This window comes from Brachycentrus maculatus, unplaced genomic scaffold (assembly GCF_059751285.1).
Source record: "Brachycentrus maculatus isolate JH-2025_06_01 unplaced genomic scaffold, ASM5975128v1 h1tg000271l, whole genome shotgun sequence".
Classification (NCBI taxonomy): domain Eukaryota; kingdom Metazoa; phylum Arthropoda; class Insecta; order Trichoptera; family Brachycentridae; genus Brachycentrus; species Brachycentrus maculatus.
This window is the reverse complement of record NW_028281022.1, coordinates 363322-382882: the sequence shown is the minus strand read 5'-3', so window position 1 is coordinate 382882 and position 19561 is coordinate 363322. Positions and strand designations below refer to the sequence as shown.

At 30.6% G+C, this 19561-nt stretch overlaps 1 protein-coding gene across 1 annotated transcript; it reads right to left on the bottom strand.

The window, feature by feature from the left end:
• Positions 1-818: 818 nt before the first annotated feature.
• LOC148305511 (acetylcholinesterase-like) lies at positions 819-17915 on the bottom strand. Its single transcript, XM_088266573.1, has 6 exons — positions 17646-17915; positions 13688-14991; positions 12658-12804; positions 4401-4536; positions 1204-2498; positions 819-1127 (listed from the first exon to the last, which is right to left on the bottom strand). The coding sequence occupies exons 1-6, from the start codon at positions 17778-17780 to the stop codon at positions 953-955; spliced, it is 3192 nt and encodes a 1063-aa protein (XP_088122699.1). The 5' UTR covers positions 17781-17915; the 3' UTR covers positions 819-952.
• Positions 17916-19561: the final 1646 nt, after the last annotated feature.

Sequence of the window (19561 nt, the reverse complement as noted above, 5' to 3'; positions counted from 1 at the left end):
ATTGTTGGAGGTGTCCTTCTCCTGAAGGCAAAGATTTTTTTCGGATTTATTTTCGCTTTTAAGGATTTTTTCTCTAGTCATTTTCCGAATCATTGTAATGCATACATATATTGTTATGACGCCTAAAATGCTGACCCTGACTCAGGCGACTACCGCAACGTCTAGGTCTAGGCCAGTGTTTCCCAGACTCTTTTGGCCTACGGACCCCTTTTCATAGTCAAATCTTGACCACGGATCCTGGGTGAAAAACTACTGACTGTACTGTACTTGCTACAAACAAAGTTGGTATAGGAGTACATCTCTCGCCAACTATTGTTTCAATAAATTTCATCTTGTGCCGAAATTGGAAAATAGTCCTTAACACATGTTTCGAAAGGCCTATTTTCTAATTTCAGCCCGTTCGGTGTCTTACTTCAGATTAAAAATGATATGAAAAGTGAAGAAAATGGGATTAATACCGTTTATGAAATTCGCATTAAAATCAGCTAATAATGTATTCATTGTTATTTATTATAACTTTCATATTGATAAAATATGTATTCTTTTTTATTTTATATTAAACCTTGCGCGGACCCCCTGACGTTGTTCAGGGACCCTCAAATCAATTTTAATTTTCCACGGACCCCTGAATGATCCCAGGGATCTGAGGGTCGTAAGGACCACTCTCGGAACTACTGGTTTAGGCATTAACGCTAGCACTAAATAAACCCACAATAAACAATAGATCATTTGTGCAGCTAAACATTATATTTTTAGAATCAAAATACCTACTCTGTTATATTGTACTGATTTGGGAGTGATGACGTATTTCGAGTGATGACGTATTTCGAGAAATAATTCAAATTGATTACGTTTGCCCTTTTGCAGAACAAATTTGAGCCTGCGGGAAAGTAAATATGAAACATTAAATATGCGGAAAAAATATTTTGTTAAAGATAGGTTTTTTCCGTATTTACAAAAATGCTGTTTTTAAATCATCTCTGAGTTGAATCCAAAAGTTTAAAGCCTTAAAATTGGGATCAATGCCGGGAACTAGATCTTCATTAATATCCATGAAATTCGTATTTTCCGCAGTTACCGGTTTCCAAATAACAGGGATTAGCTCACTTTTGCTTGGAGTAGGGTTTCTGAAAATTAAATCACTGAAAATAATTAACCATTATTTCAAGCATATTTTTTTAATTAACTTAATATAATACAAACCCATATTTCGCGAAATTAGTCCACATCTCTACTAGTCGTTCTCGGACTAATTTATCGCTCGATAAAACCTCCTCAGATTCTAAATTTTGTGTTCTGAATAAATATCCGACCTCTTCGGAATGTGCGGCTCCCTTTATGTTCAGTTTCTTGGAAATCGTTTTATACCTGTTCAAATTTCCAAAGTATGAAAATTGAAAGTAGTAGACAGGATTTCTAGAGTATTTTGCGAGGAGTTTAACTGTTAAATCTATCGGATGACGGAATAAATAGTCAGACAGCAGCTCTATTACGCTGTGGACACTTATTTGATTTTCATGAAAGTAAAAATTCTTCAATTGAGTTACCGCTGATGAAATCTTTTCAGGATACAGTGATTTATCTTCTCTCGATGGTATGAAATGACGCAAATCATTTACTAATTCCGAAACTCGTTTCTCGTCGTAAGATATTTTTTCCAAAAGGAAAACTGCTTCCTTCGCAGAATATCCTGCCATGATAGGCATATGGTCGAAATCCGAGGACGTAATATTTATGATCGAGTCTTTATTGATAATTGACTCGATTCCATCGAAATTTTCTTCGATAACTGGTAGGAAAGCGCAAGGTAATAATTTTGCCGAATCTTCATCGGTCAATATTTTTAAAGACTGTTTTACCAAATCGTTTACTGGAACATTTTGCAAAAAATTCAATATATTTTTTTCGTCGCAATCCACGCATCCCAAGCTCGTCGCAAGTTTGAAAGCGTACGCTAAGGGATTTGACAGCGAGCCCCACTCGCATAAAGCTGAACCCGATTGGATAATTACTTTATGAAATAGGCCTCTAGATATTGGTGACCACGACAGGTACTGTATGGAAACTGCCCCCGCACTTTCGCCGAATATTGTAACATTATTCGGATCTCCGCCAAAGTGTGTAATATTATTTTGTATCCATTTCAGCGCTAATACTTGATCCTTTAAACCCGCGTTTCCCGGAACTTCCGGAGTGTTCAGACACAGGAATCCAAGTACAGATAGTCTGTAGTTTATCGTGACGTACACTATATTTTTCTTGATTAGGAAATCAGGCCCGTACTTGTCGACTGTTCCAGATCCTTTAAGGAAGGCACCCCCGTGCACCCACACCATGACGGGTAGAGGTCCCGAGTCTAGCTGTCGGGGTGAGTAAACATTCAAGAGCAGGCAGTCATCACTCCCTGAGACAGTTAGGTTAGGGTCGAGTTGTGCGCAGATGCTCCCTTCGTGGGAACAGTCCCGAATACCCACCCATTTTTCTGCTGGAAGTGGGTCCTAAACAAACCAAAAAATATCAATTAAATATAATAAAATAACAACTAATTTTTCCACATGAATTTTATTTGACCAGCAACCGGGTTTCGTCGTAACCGACATCATCAGACTGGTGTGAGGCTAGACAAAATTCTTTGTTCTATTATATTCTACACAACAAGGCAGGAGTTGCACACCATGATTTTATATAATTTTTCTGACAAAATGAATTTAAATTGAATGAGTTTAAGTATTGTATTATAATAATAATTACAAGTAAGTTATGGTAAAGGTTTTAGGCATGATTTGATACAATTTAATGTTAGAAATGGATTTTGTATGTGAATTTAAATAATATACTTATGTATAGTTAACGTTTCCAGATTAACATAGAATTTAGACAAAATTCTATGTTGTGTTGTAACATAAAATTTTGTTTGGCCATGAGGCCGGTGTGAACCAGTCTGATGATGTCGGTTACGACGGAACTCGGTTGCTGGTCAAATAAAATTCAGGTGGAAAAAATATATGGTTCTTATTTTATTCTATAAAATGCAGTTCCGCCAAGTAATGTCAGTACAAAACCTTAATCTAATATCAATTTATAATATTAATAATATCAATAACAATATGAATCATTTTCGGTGATTCTAAAATAAAGATTCTTATCAGTACGAGTTATTATTACAAGATGGTATCTATTAGCAATTAAACATCAATTTCTTAAAAATAAAATAATAATGCATTAGGAATTGAAATAAATATTTTAATAATAATCTTATCAACCATAAAATTATTTTGCAGTGTTATTTGAAATCTGCTCTATGTGTGATGAATATTAATAAATATTTTTTTAAATCGACAATATTTTATTATCCCTAAATTCTTTTCTACCAAATTTATAAGATAAAAAACAGCAATAACAAAATATTACTAATAACATCTGAAACCGATAAGTAAAATAGTTGATAATGAAGATGAAACATTTGTTTTTTTTCATTCTTAGAATTCAGCAATATTAATTATATCATACATTGAAACGGACTTATTTTAATTATGTCTTAAAATATCTCAAATATTTTTTTTCTTATATATTGCATATGACATAATATAACATCAGCCCTCTATATCACTGTTTTTTTTTTTAAATTAACCATAAAATATTATATTTATTTTATTAATATAGGATACCACATTTTGAAACCTAAATTCCATATTTCAGGATTTTATTGTTACTTTTAATATTTTCAGCTGTGTTTCAGAACGTTTTTGTGAAATTTTGATTTCCTTATAAAAAAAAATCCATCATTGTTTTAGGGATTTTCAGAAACCTTCAAAAAGTTGTCCTACTATTGTATGTTCTAGGAAAGGTAATTAAAAAATATTATTTTTGACATCTCAAAATATATGAAGAAGAATGTGGAAGTCTGGGTATTTATAGGGCTTACGACCGTCTTCGGCTGGTTTGAGTGATCACTTTACACGCGTGAAACATTCACCAATTCTACCCATGATTGACATACACATTACTCAAACTTTCGAAACTTCAAGATATATGTATAAACTCGAAACACAGAATGCGAGAGTTCACTAGAGAGATCTGTGGTGGGATGGGAAAAGCTTTTATTAAGCAGAAACACTTTCATTTGTATGTGAGGTCCTAGATTATATTCACATACTTTAGAAACACTACAAAACATCATTTAAATTTTTTATTTAGGCTTATAATTTGACCAGGGCTATTTTATTTAGCCCAGACTTTCATATTCTTCTTCGTCTATGTCAAGATGTCAAAAATAACTCCTAATTGGAGATAATCCAGATTTGTGAACAAGTATTTGGACAGACTCAAAATGTTGTAGTTAAAATAGTATTTTTATAATCGCATTTAAATAAATACATACAAAGCATCTTCATACTTACTTTAAACCTTAGTTCTCCGACAGGTGGTTTTCCATATGGAATACCTTGGAAACAGTTATATATGAACCCTTCAGTAGTCGTTTCTGTTTTCCCCCTCAATTGCCCCTGAGACAAATTCACTATTGGGGTTGCCATATATTACTGAAAAAGAAAACATGAAATTCTCAAGGCTCTCAAATTTTAATGAAGCATTTCTAGTTGTATTCATTTGATTTGTTTTTCTTATAAAATCTAAGATGTCTTTAGCGATATTAAAATCTGGGAATGTATTATTCTCTTCCAAGGTAAAATAATACGATCATTCATTATCATGCTATCTTCACGTCACAAATAATTGACTTTTAGGTAGTGTATATAGTATAATAACGATTTCATATACTTATAAATACATAAAGCTTATCAAAAATAGTGTTTATTAAAGTGGTATTATTACACAAAGTGAACGATGAATGATAAGGAGAGTGTTTTATTACATCTGTATTATGTAGTTTTTTCTTTACTACCATCATCATAGTCTTCTAGAGCTAAGGTATCGTAGTCAAATAAAACTAAGCTAAAGAATTTGTGAATAAGTTGTATACATGACGCTTTAAAGCCATACTCGCATTAATTAAATTCATTAAGCTTCCGGCAATGCAGGTCACGCCCATTTTTTTTAGAATACATTTTGTATTTATTTATATTTTTTAGAATTCGCCTCCGTAGTGTAATGCTCAGCACGCTCGGCTACCGTTCTGGAGGTCCCGGATTGGATTCCCAAGGGGGGTAAAATAAATATATGTGATTTTTTCACTGTCATATTTATTCAATATTACCCTGGACTGGTACCTGAAGCGGAGGGCTGATCACCTTTCCTTCATGTGTAAACGATCAAGATAACACTGCGTTTATATGACGCAGTGCCCTATGCACCATTGGGGTGTGGATAAGGGTTTTATTATATTATTATTAGAGTATAGATTGATTTTTTTAAACTCCTTTCCTTTCAGTAACTGTTTTATTTTCAAAACCATTTATTTATTTCGTAGAAAAACGTATTTTTTCAATACAAAAACTGTGTTTAATAAAAAACAATTACGTCAAATGTTACCTAGGTTAAAAGAAAATTAAGTTGCCATTTAACGAATACTGGGCCTTAATCTCAAGTATGACTCTGCATTTACGAGCACTCATAAAATACGTGAATAAATAAAAACAAGCCATGTCGCGTAATTATTAAACGCAGTATTCATTTTATCTCTCAAAGGAGATGACAAGATTAAAGTCAAAACGATAATATGATTTACTTGTTGCCTTCATCAAAATCCCATGAATTATGTTATATTTACTTTATTGTGGTTAATGTCTTAGCGTTTATCAGTATAAAAATATAGCAAACTCACCGTTTATTTGATATTTAACAGAATGTTACTAATTTGGGACGTGGATAAATAAACTTACATAAATCACGAACTATGAACTGTCAAATTTCAGTGTTCACTATTTCGTAATGTTGTCTACAAACAGTAACTATGTTTATGCTCAGTATCTACCCTAAAATGTTTATATCTACGCGGATAGATAATTCAGAAAATAAAAAAATGTTTGTTGATGGTAACACTTACTACAAGAGTCGCACACAACTTATCTTTTACCTTCAAAGGTGTCTCTGTGTATGCTTAGTGATATCTAATGGCATGTTCTTGAGATAAACTGCTCTTTAAACCAAAATAACATTTTTTGCCGAAGTACATTTTTTGCTCAGGAATGTTTTTTAAAAGGTGACTGTTAGTAATAAATAGACATAAAATTTGTAGAACCTACACTATTGGGAAGTCAACTATTAATACTGTAAATGCGTATCTGCTTATCAAGATAATGTAATCATTGAATTTTAGGTTTCACTGCTGCATAACAGCGATTATTTACATAATACACGATTATATAATATAAAGCATACGTAAATTAATTTTATCTACTCTTAACAAATTAAAAAAATATATAAAAAAAACAGAAATCAGATTAGATCAAGATAAGAATTAAGATCAGAAGAGAATTAAATTTCCTACATGTTTAATTACTACAATTTTCAGCTAATAGATTTCACCGTTTTAAAATTGAATAAATGTTGTTTTTTCCGAATAAATGTGAAGTTAAATTTACCGGTACTTTACTGATTAACATAGATACAGGGTTCATGATTTCAAACCTTTGGATCGCTCGGTGTTATTTTAATTAATTTAAATTCATTTACTTTTCTTTGTTTGTTTGTTTTGATTTGCGCATCTTTAGTTGTACACGAATGATTTTTTCCAATCATAAACAAAGGTATTTAGTCGCATTATTTATTCAAATAAAAATATGCATGGTACGATTCGACTTTTTGTTTCACAGAAAGTGTTTTCGCCTAATGATTTGCGAAATTCATCTTTACAGTAAAATTTATATTTTCAATGAAATTATATTTCTGTTGATAATTTTTCCACTCTTTTTTGGTCATAAAATGTAACTTGTTTCATACATCTTGTTATTTTCGGCAGAAAATGTTTACGATACCTGAATTACACAATACGCTTAACCAACAAAAATTAAATAATATGACTGAACTTGTCAACTCATGTATTGTATAATGTACTCCTATGTATAATATTAAAAAATAGTTATTTTTTGTTAGAACTTAAAAAAAATATTTGTTTTTTACACTCTGAAAATTAATACCCAAAGGCACAGTGGTGTAGTTGGATAGTCGCGGGTTCAATTGCTATTAATAAAAAAATGAATTTGGGAATGGTATACATATTTCAAATTAGCCTGGATATTTTGTTTCATTTTCCACACATTCATCTCCTCTTATTTATTAACTAAGAGATGCACCGAACACAACTTTTCCGTCAGATCTTCGGGACGCGGGTCTGACTTGGGAGGATGCAAAGGGGCTGGCAGCCGACAGAAAAGCCTGGAGACTGTTTGTGAACTCTATATGGTCTATAGGGAGCGGATGTGGTTTAATAAAATAATATGTAAATATAAATATAAATATAAATATAACTATATATATATATATATATATATATATATATATATATATATATATATATATATATATATATATATATATATATATATATAAATATATGAATTTACATTCATATAATGAATTTTATTTCGCAAGCTACTAACTGTTCATTGAACAATGATATTTCTAAAAGTAAGGCTTAAATAGGGTGTTACCTTACACACTCTAAGTGCCTACATATATTTGCGTCGTGCGTCATGGGGGGATGCGTCGCCGTCGGGTCGCGGCGTCGCGGAGCCTTTCATTACAGGAACATTGTTCTATAAGATCTACTGTAGTATGTATATATGTCGCGTTTCCAGTCGAGTGATCACCGCTGTACCATAATTTTATTTATTTATTTAAACTTATGTACAGAAAATAAATAAGTACATTGGCGGGCTTATTGCTAAAAAGCAATATATTCTAACCAACCTAAAACATACTAGTGATATTGGTCGAAACGTTTGATACCATACATAGCTATTTGCAATCACAGGGTAGATGGTAGTTGAAAATTTAAAAAACATTAATTACAAATTGATGATAATAAGGAAGGGAAAGGAAAAAGGGTGTTTGGGGAAGTAGGTAGAGGGAAAAACTAAGGGAGGAGTTTTTGATGGACGGTTAGGACATGCGTGTGTGCGTGGAACTTTTTTAGTATATACTAATACCAAATAATACCGAAACTAGTGCAATGGTTATCACGTTCGGCTACCGTACTGGAGGTCCCGGGTTCGATTCCTAGGGGGGGTCAAATAAAAATAAGTGATTTATTACTCTAATTTGTATTTAATATTATCCTGGACTGGTACGTACACCTGAAGCGGAGGGCTGATCACCTGTCCTTCATGTGTTAACGATCAAGATAACAGTGCGTTTATATGATTCAGTGTTCTATGCACTATCGGGAGTGGATAAGGGTTTGAAAAACAAATACCTACACTAAACTAGTTTCAATTTTACAATAAAAGTGATATTGAGTTTTTTTTCTTTTTGAATAAATTTGATTAAATCATTTTCGTCACATAGCTTTATACCATTTGAAAGAGCTATATCCAAATGCTGTTTACCCATTTTTCATTTAAAAAATGTTTAGGATTAAAATTAATATTGTGATAATATCAAATACCAGTAAAATCAGTCAATCTAGCAATATCAAAAAAAAACTCCGTACATTTGTACATAAAGAATATGCATACTACATACATACATACAATAGGTAGGGTCAATGAATGCTTTCTTTGGTTTTACTTACGTAATATTTTTTATACATTATTTCATTCTTTATCCACTAAACCTCATTTTATGTATTAAAGTTATATTACTTAACATTATAGGATATAATATGATTATAATGATTCATCAAATGAAGATTATTAAAGATTATCAAAATTCTCAGGTTTGTCAATCATATTTTACTAATTATTTTTAAATTAAGTAAATTACATATTTATTTTTTAAAGTTTTTTTTTAAAGAACAGACCAAACAGAGCCTCAACTCTTATACATATATATATATATATATATATATATATATATATATATATATATATATATATATATATATATATATATATATATATATATATATATATATATGTATATATATATATATATATATATATATATATATATATATATATATATATATATATATATATATATATATATATATATATATATATATATATATATATATATATATATATATATATATATATATATATATATATATATATATATATATATACACACACATACTATTTTCACTTCTTTTTTACAGAAGAACAATGTCTCTCAACATATTTAACAAGTTCAATAAATATTTTGGGATTATAAATGTTAATATAATAGTGCGTGGAGTTTTTATATTATCTTTTTAATTTTTAGATTATAATGTCCTACTACATAAAAAGAACTTAAAAGAACTATCGTACACGTTATAAAGTTATAATAAGGTATAAGGTAAGTGTCTATAAAACTGACCTAGCCCCTATTGCTGACCTATTTCAAAGAAACAACAGATAATAAGACACTGGTTCAATTATTATTAATTTTAATATTACCAACACTGCAGCCATGCTTGTGTTATGTGATGACAATGTTTTACAGTCAATATTTTGATTTTTCATATTTGAAATATCAGTTATAGTTTGGACATCTGGCAAGTAGCGCGCGCACACGGAAAATCCTTAACAGACAAGCCTAATCATTCAAGTTTTATTTTAAAGGTGTATTATTTTTATATGATTGATATTTACTAATATTTTATATGTGTTAGTTAGTTTAGTGTATTGAATTTACAAAAAACAAAGTATTTGTGAAATAACCATTTGATTAATACAATACATTTATAAAATAAAAGTTGTCAGTATTACATTCACCCGAAATTTCATTAGTTTCCTTTACTGACCTATAGGTCAGTAATGAGTAAGACGAGAGCATTTTTAAAGTTTACATAAATTTGTGAAAATTCTTAAATACGTAAATTTCTTGCGTGCTTTGGATAGCATACAGTTTTTGGATTATGGGGGCCTAATTCTGACCTATGTATTTTTGCTTGGTTTTATAATTATAATAAATAGTTTCAGCGGTCAGTAATAGAAACGAATCTAGATCAGTATTATAAACACATACTATTTCAGAAAAGGAGTTTCGTTCTGAGCCATCTTTTTGTGATTTTTCTTATGTTAAAATACAATTTGTTTTTTCTTTTTTAACATAATATCAACAAAAAAAACTTTGTTTATTATCAAACATAAACTGATTCCACTATACTCGCATGAGTATAGTGGAATCAGTTTATGTTTGACAATAAATATGTTTGATAATAACACTGCGTCAATACAACATCAGTGCAGATGCAGTGCACCATCGGGTGCGGATAAGGGTTAGTAGAATATAAATATAAATATATATATATATATATATATATATATATATATATATATATATATATATATATATATATATATATATATATATATATATATATATATATATATATATATATATATATATATATATATATATATATATATATGTATATACATATCAGGCACACTACCATCATGCTCTAATGTTGCACACCCAAATGAGGTTACTCCTTGTAAACCTCCAAATCCCACGATCTTAAATGTTCTAACAGCGTTTAACTGTCCCGTTCCGAAGGGGATATCAATTTCTTTACTAGCGCTGTATCTATCTCCACAGTTTAACCATCGGCGGTAGATCCCCAAATTTGCACGCGTGTGAATCGTGTTCTCGATACGCCAGCGTTATTTGGCAAATACAGAGTGTTTTTTTTCGTTTCTAATTAGAATTATTATTAATTTAAATTATCTACTGAAATTTCTTGGTGCAATTGCATTTTCATATTTATTTTATAAATATCTACCTTTTTACACTAATTAAATTGTCATAATTTTAATATTTACTTTACCCTAACAATGAGTGGAAAATAATTGTCAGATGATATGATTGAGCAACTTCTGAGCTATACGGACACTGATGTATGTATATAAGTGATGATGAATTCCATTTAGGGTTAGAAAATAAAGATTATGCTTCCGACGCCGACTCAGATAACTATATAATCCAAGAACTTGATGAATCTGACTCTAACAGCGTCAAGCCCGTAGATATGGTAGACAACAGTAGAAATGAAGAAAATTTGTTCACTTCCAAATCAGGCTACAGATGGACAGATATTCCCAAACCCAAGTCCAAACTGTTCATACAACGTAATGTCATTTTTGTATTGTTTCTCGCTATCTGATTTTTTTACCATTCTTTGTTTTTTTTTTCACCATAATATACGACAAATTAGAAACCCGCTAGTATGTACCGAGTAGTATGCTTCTCTCTCTCTCTTTCTCTCCTCACCCCCTCTCGCTTGCATCGTTTCCGGCCGAAGCGCCTAGTGTCCAGTGATGCTTAAACATTGGGCGGAATCGAATGTCATTTCCGCAGAAAACTTCTTCACAACTATGTTTTTTTGAAAATTATTGTTTATTGCAGAAAATTCAAATTTAAATGGAAAAAATAGAATAACAATAGCATGATAAACATTTTGACATTAGTCGAATTTGTGAAAAACCTGTATTTTTAGCATTTTACTTGGGGTATTGCCAGTACCCCCTTCGGAACCCGCGGATTGTTTTTTTTTTTACTCTGGACAGGAAAGGTTAAGCAGTCTCTGTGTGCCAGAAGATAAAGTGGCAGAAAAGAAGAAAAAAAAAATCTTCCTCGTAAAAACTAAAATAAAATGAGTCCTGTATTGTAAAGTAGGAAGGGGAATTTTTTAGGAATTGTAATAAATCCCAAAAAGGATGGTTCCGCTTTGATCAAGGTCGTGGTATGCCTGAACTGGAAGTGCCAGAAAAACAGGATACTATATAGTATACTTCAGAAGGAATCATAAAAACAATTCCAGAACCGGTGTGACTAAATGCTAGAGGAAATTATTCCATTCCAGAATTACTTATTTATAGTGAGCTTAAAAAAAATACATTAACAATACATTTTGTTTAACCAATATGTTTTTTTTAATAAATAATAAATTGTCACATAAGTACTTACTTTTACATTTATTTCCATTACAAATACTTATATCTTACTCCAGTTTACATATGGTAAAATATATTAAAATATGAATTGAGTTGTCTTTTTCACTCATAGTCAGTAATAGGGGCAACAGCGGTCAGTATTATGAAATAATCCATTTCGAATAGGTCAGTATTGAATACAAAGCCTTTAACTGTTTATTGCGTGGATTTTAATATATGCACTTGAATTTTGACTATTATTTTTTTAACTTTGTAAGGATAAAACTATCCCATTAAAAAATAAAAATAAATTAAAAAAATTATCAAGCCGTTTTAATATTAAATAAATATTTTAAAAATATGGACCGGCTTAAGACAAAAACTAGGTCAGTATTATAGCCACTTACCTTATTCATTATTTATTTTTATTATTTATTTATTAATTACACTTTGTGATTTTTTTTTTTGGTGAGATAAAATGGTAAAATTTATAATTCATGCGTTTTTTTAAACTATACATACATATATGTACTTATTGTTAAGATGTCCATAGATGAACAAATAAAGAATATAAAAAATATATGTATTTTATTTCTTATTAAAAATACTTTAACATAAGGCTTTATCTTAAAGGTTTGGTTATACACTCTTTTCATGAAACAGCTTTCTTTATTAAAGATCATTCCAAAACTTCATTCTCTCTTGGAAGGGATTTTTTATCATGGTACATTCTTCGTTGATATCCAAACAGTTGATTTCGTCCTTAGTTACTGGTTTCCAGATAACTTTTATGTTTTCAGTAACACTCGGAGTAGGATTTCTGAAAAAAATAAATACTTTTACTTAATGTTCTAACATTTTCTTTCAAATCTGTTTCTTTTATTGAATTTCGTATTTAAAAATATTACAAGTCGATATTGCAAAGAAAAAAATTACTACACTCTGAAAAAATATTTCCTTTTATTTTTTACAGGAGAAACATTCTTCACTCACCTGTAAAATTTGTTTGGGTGACGTTTTCGATGTACATATTGTACATATTTACTTTACTTTAATTTATGTCTTTACATATTTCTGAATATTATTTAAAATATGATTTATTTTGTATATTTTTGTGTGTTTATTCGTGTATAATACTGTTTGAGCAATTTGTTTTTAATTTAAATGTAAAAAAATAAGTCCCCGAAAATTATGACTTCGTACATGCAGGTTATGATGTTTTCGATAAACAAGAATATTCAAATAAATAAAAATATTTTACATGTGTTGTATGTATACGAGTATACACGTATGTATCAAAACATCAATTTATTTCTCCATAAACGTAAATAAATTTCCATGTCTAGTAATAATTATATCTACATATGTAATTAATTATATCTATATACATAAATTCTTTCTTAAAATAAAAATAAAAATTGCCATGTCAATAAATTCTCCCTTCCCCGAAAATAAATATAAGGGTACATACCTACATCCCCCACTACTTAATAACCTATAAAGGTGGAGACTGACCGGAGCGTTTCGTCGTAACGTAACACGTTACGATGCGAACATTCAGCGAGCAGTACACCGAGCCGAGCGCTCCATCCATTGTTTCGGATGCTGTGTGATGCTCGCCGCGAGCGATGTTACGACGAAATTCTCCGGTAAGTCTCCTTAAAACTATTTATTGTTAACAATTAATTTTAAATTTAATTTACCCAAATTTAGCGAAATTAGTCCACATCTCCGTCATCTTTTTAATCACGGAAGTGTCGGCATCTGTTACTTTTGGCATTTCGAAATTACCGACGGATGGTGAGATTGTAAATAAATATCCCAATTCATCACCGTGTGACGCTCCTTCGTATGACAACTTCATCAAAAATTTTATCAAGTTTATTGATCCGCTATAAGAAAATCTATAGTAGTAAGTAGTATCCAATTGCGACAACTGTTTCACGGTAGAGTCTATATCTTTTACGAAAGCGTAGTCAGACATCAGCGTAAAGAAGTTTTCAACCAGATTTCCTTTATCCGCGAAATAAAAATCTTTGATTTTTTTAGCAATAACTTTGCGATCTTCTTCACTTGTGCTGGATTTTAAGACATTCGGAACATATTCTTCGAAATTCGGAACAATTTCCTCTAAAGTCGCTGTCTCCAAGTTTAATGTTTGCAATTTCATCATGAAGAGAAGGCCTTCTCTAGATGTAAATCCGGATAAAGTAGGAACTTTATTTATTTTACCGGCTTTCATAAGCTCCCTCGGGTTTTCAGTTAAAAAGGAATTTATTTTCGGATATACTTCCTCCACTACTGGAGAGAAAGCTATGGCATTTTCGACGTTTAACGTGGGGTTGGCAGAAACTTGGGTCAAATTTTCTACCGGAACCTTCTTTAAAAACTCCAAAAGTTCTTCTTTACTGTCGGTTTTGCAGCCTAAAAGTTCTCCTAATTTAAACGCAACACCTATCGGATCAGTTTGCACGGCCCATTCGTTGGTGCTTCCTCCGGATTGCATAATCGCTTTAGAGAATAGTCCCTTGGCTGCCGGAGACATCATCATATAATGCACAGAAGCAGCTCCGGCACTTTCTCCGAAAACAGTTATATTTTCAGAGTTTCCTCCGAAGAACTTGATATTATTTTTCGCCCACTTCAGCGCTAAGATTTGATCTTTCAATCCGCAATTTCCGGGAACTTCGGCGTTACGTAGACAGAGAAAGCCAAGAGGACCTAGTCTGTAGTTGATGGATACAACAATTACGTTTCTTTCAATGAGGTGATCGGGACCGTACATTTCCTTGGCACCAGTGCCTGCAGTGAATCCACCTCCGTGAATCCAGAACATAACTGGTAATTCTGCGTCAGCAGTGGTTCCTTCCGGTACATATACATTGAGGTAGAGGCAATCCTCCTCACCACAATATGCCTTTTTGAAAAAAACATCTATGTGGGAACACATATTTCCGGCAACGCTTGCATCGCGTACTCCTTCCCAGGCAACTGCCGGTTCCGGATCCTATTAAAAATCACACATTCTTATTAGATAGGTTTGCACGTAGACATATACCATATAGTATGTATTTATGTATATATATATATACATGTATACATATATATATATATATATATATATATATATATATATATATATATATATATATAAATATATATATGCATATATAAATATATGTATATTTATATATATATATATACATATATATATAAATATATATATATATATATATATATATATATATATATATATATATATATATATATATATATATATATATATATATATATATATATATATATATATATATATATATATATATATATATATATGTATATATGTGTGTGTGTGTATGTGAATATTTAAACATGCGTTTCGATTTATTTATGAATACTAGGGTCAACAAATTATAGTTCCACTTTATAAATTTGTATTAATATCAATATTTATGTCAAAATCAATGTAATCTGATATAATATAATATTTTATCTTGATTATGAGGGATCAATCGAAATTATGGACTTCAGATTACACACTGTATGTATTGTTGTCTGCAATACAGTATTATTTTTACCTCGTAAAACGTTAGATAAACATATGGTTCCTCATTAATTTCGATCTTATTTAAGATTTAATCTATTATAAATGACAAATACGGCGAATGCTTTTGAATGAAGTACTCTAATTTATATACTCCAGAGTCGATATGTTTAGTTTGCATGTAAATACTCAAAATTTTCAATTTGTCATATAATCGATAATTTGTGAAGGTTACTGATGATGGAATACTACTCGATTACTTCGCGATTTCATATGCAAAACTGCCAAGTACGTGCTTAATACTTCATAAACCACTTAAGTATCTTTATGAGCAGGAAATCATCTAAAGATACGCAGATAATACGAATATGATTGGAACCAATTAAATACTACTTAATTAACTTCTTGCTTGGTAGCGAGCCCGCATGACAGTAATTAAAATTTCTGGTTTTGAACAAATCGATGATTTAATTTCTGACTTTTCTGTCGAAATGGTGGTCAGGTAGATAAGACTTGGGAGACACACACACCCACATATATATATATATATATATATATATATATATATATATATATATATATATATATATATATATATATATATATATATATATATGTATATATATATATATATATATATATACATATATACGCATGTATGTAGGTGATTACTCAGTTTAAAAATACCCAATTCAGAAATCCTGTTAATATTTGACCTTGTAACCACTAGTCCGTGTAAAAAAAGAGTGGGTCGATTTTCTTCCCTTGTATCTTCCCCTCATTCAGAAGAATCAATATTTTATGTGTATTCTACAATGTTACACAATTAATTTTTAACTTTGTGGTATGGTAATATAACACTCTCCTCATAATTCATCGTTCACTTGTGTGTATATTTTAGTTTTTTACATATCGCTCACTCCTTTCAACAACGTCATATATTAAAAAAAAACTTGATTTTTCAGTAGATCGTTTTTCAAGTTTAAGAATATAATAAAATGTATTAAAAATCCACTTATTGCAACAGATCTTTTTAGGTAAAACCTGAAAGTTTCTTCTCCATTTGAAAAGTATTTACTTTAAAAAAAAAATAATTATAAAATAACTCTTCTTCAAAATGCAAAAACAACGCTTTCTGCCCAGTAGCGGGTAAATATTAAGTTGAAAATATGCCGCTTTTGCTGGGATATAGAACATTTTCTGGGCATTCCGAAACTAAAAATTGACGATTTTTGATAAATGACATTGTTGAAAGGAGTGAGCGATGTGGCAGACCTTAACAATTTCACTTTAGTCTACATTTGACCTGATGATGGAATGATTATTCCTAAACCGGTAGTCACGAAGTGTTTTTTTAAAGTTGTATTACATAAAGTGAACGATGAATGATAAGGAGAATGTAAATTTCTATTATTATAAATTCACATAATAATAAAGTAATTATCATTTTGAATATATATTTTTTAATTTTATCTTTATCGTTATCAAATTGAATTTTAAAACAAACAAATTTCGCCGAACCACGAGCCAGAGACGATGTTATAATCAGAAATACCAGTGGACGTGACGCAATGCTGATAATACCATATAACGGTTTTCGTTTTTCAGTTCGGTCTGGCGTCTGGGGACTGAAATTTCATGAAATCTCATTCATTCTTGAGATACGTGGACGGCATGATATCTTTCTATTGAAATTTTTAAAAGAGTATCGCACTCTCAGAACCGTCATTTCGTTGTGAATATTTTACGATAGTTTGAATAATAATTCAACGATAGTATAATATAATGTAATCTTATCTAATTGAATTCTGATAATCTTTGCGAAAAAAAGATACCAACGATTAATGTAAACAGTTATCATAATTTATACACTTCTCCTCTATGTTGGAGTACCATGCTCACTCATGGTTCCGGGTCCGAATTCCATTGGAATATTGCAATTATACTAAGATTTTCATCCGTTGATCCGTTACTCTGGTCTGACGCCGGATACAATAGACAAGTCACCTTGTGTTCGGATAATGATGATTACGATGAAGTTGCGTTATTCAAAGGCACTACGTATGTTAGGTGTAAAGTGTGGATAAGGTAAACATATTATTTTTTATTTGGCTTACCTTAAATCTCAAGTCTCCGATAGGTGGTTTGGCAAATGGGATTCCCGTAAAAGAATTGTAGGCGAATCCACTCCATGTTTTGTGCGTAATTCCTTCCAATTTTCCCTCGTGAACTGTTACCATAGGTCTCGCCATGATTGCAGTCAGACTATTATGTATCAGTAAAGTAAATTCTAATTTGGTTTACTCGTGCAAGGAACCGGCTTTAGTGTAAACAGAACGTCGTGTCGCAAAACACAGTACCGACACTGCCGCGTTATGTTTGACACTGGATTTAGAAGTTGGTTGAGGTGGGGGAATACGTCATTTTATTTACATAAGGTGAACAGTACAATTACTGGTCTTTGACGAAGCTAAATAAAAAATATTAATTAGTCATCGATACAAATAAACGATTTTATTTTATTATTAACAGAAGTTACTTAATAATTAATGTGTATTAATATTTAACAAGTCAAAATTAACTAAAGTCTATGATAAATTATTTAGTTCTTAGTTTTTTTTAATGACCGCCTCCGTAGCGTAATGGTCAGCAAGTTCTGGAGGTCCCGGATTCGACTCCCAGGGGGGATCAAATAAATATAAGTTATTTTTTCACTCTATTATTAATTTAATATTACCCTGGACTGGTGCCTGAAGCGGAGGGCTGATCTCCTTTTCTTCATGTTTTAACCATCAAGATTACACTGCGTTTATATGATGCTGTGAACTGGGATGCGGATAAGGGTTTTAAGAAGAAGAAGAAGAATGTATATATTTTTAATAACTAAGATTTCCATTGTTTAAAAAAAAACATACTTTCTGGTATACATTTTAAACTCGCGCATTTTCGCGAAAATGTTTTTTCATAAAAGGTAACCTTACTCTTCTTATTTTAAGTATAATATTACAATTATCACTACTTAATACAAATTTACTGGAAAAATATTTATTTAAATAAAATTGTCGTATTGATATAAATATAATACGGTAGGTACATTTTTATAAGTATGACAACATTATAAAAATGTACCTTATTTTATTTCAATCAAATTGGGCGTTCTTTTTCGTAATATTGGTCGATTTTTTTTGTAATATTCTCACTGCTATATTTTCAATCGCTTGCAACTTCTAGAGATTGTCCTAAAAATACAACACAGTTTATCGTTTATGTGAGGAGTAGTTATGATTGTATTTTTTTTAATCTCACCGTTTCAAGATATTTATAAGACAATCAAAGTTTGATCCTAGACGGATTGAAATATTTAAAATGTTGCAAATTTTTACAAATAATAAAATACATATCTTTTTCGAAAATACAATACCAATTTTTTCATTTAGTATAATAATAAAAAAATTGAGTTAATGGTCACAAAAAGCCAGCAATTATATGCCACTCAATAAAATCAAAGCGTTTGTTCGGTTAAATGAAAAAACCTTTTATTTATAATTTACCCACAATAAGCATAATATATTATCTAGCAAGTAATTGTTCATTTATAGCCACTGAAACCGGGACGTATGGTAAGCCTTATTATAAAGGAAACATATTTCATGAGAGTAATTTGCGGTAAAATTGATGAAAACTTTGGCGAGAAATAAAAATTCGGGGAAAAAGTGGCCAGTAATTTTCAACGGGCCAGTAATTGTGCTCTTAACCCCACCGATCTACGAATTAATCTGATTTCTAATATTATGGTTGTCTTAAATCATCCATGTACTTGTTGTAAACTATAAATATGCAACAACTATTTAGAAAATAGGTTGAACCTTCATCTTGTTCCATTATTAAAACATCGCTATTTACATACATACTTGTATATTATGCTTTACGTACTTGTGGGTTCCGTCGATGGATGCTGTGGATGCTTTGCATCCTTTGAAATTTGTATGTTTACAACGTATGTATACCTACCTATTTCAGTAAAACCATTATT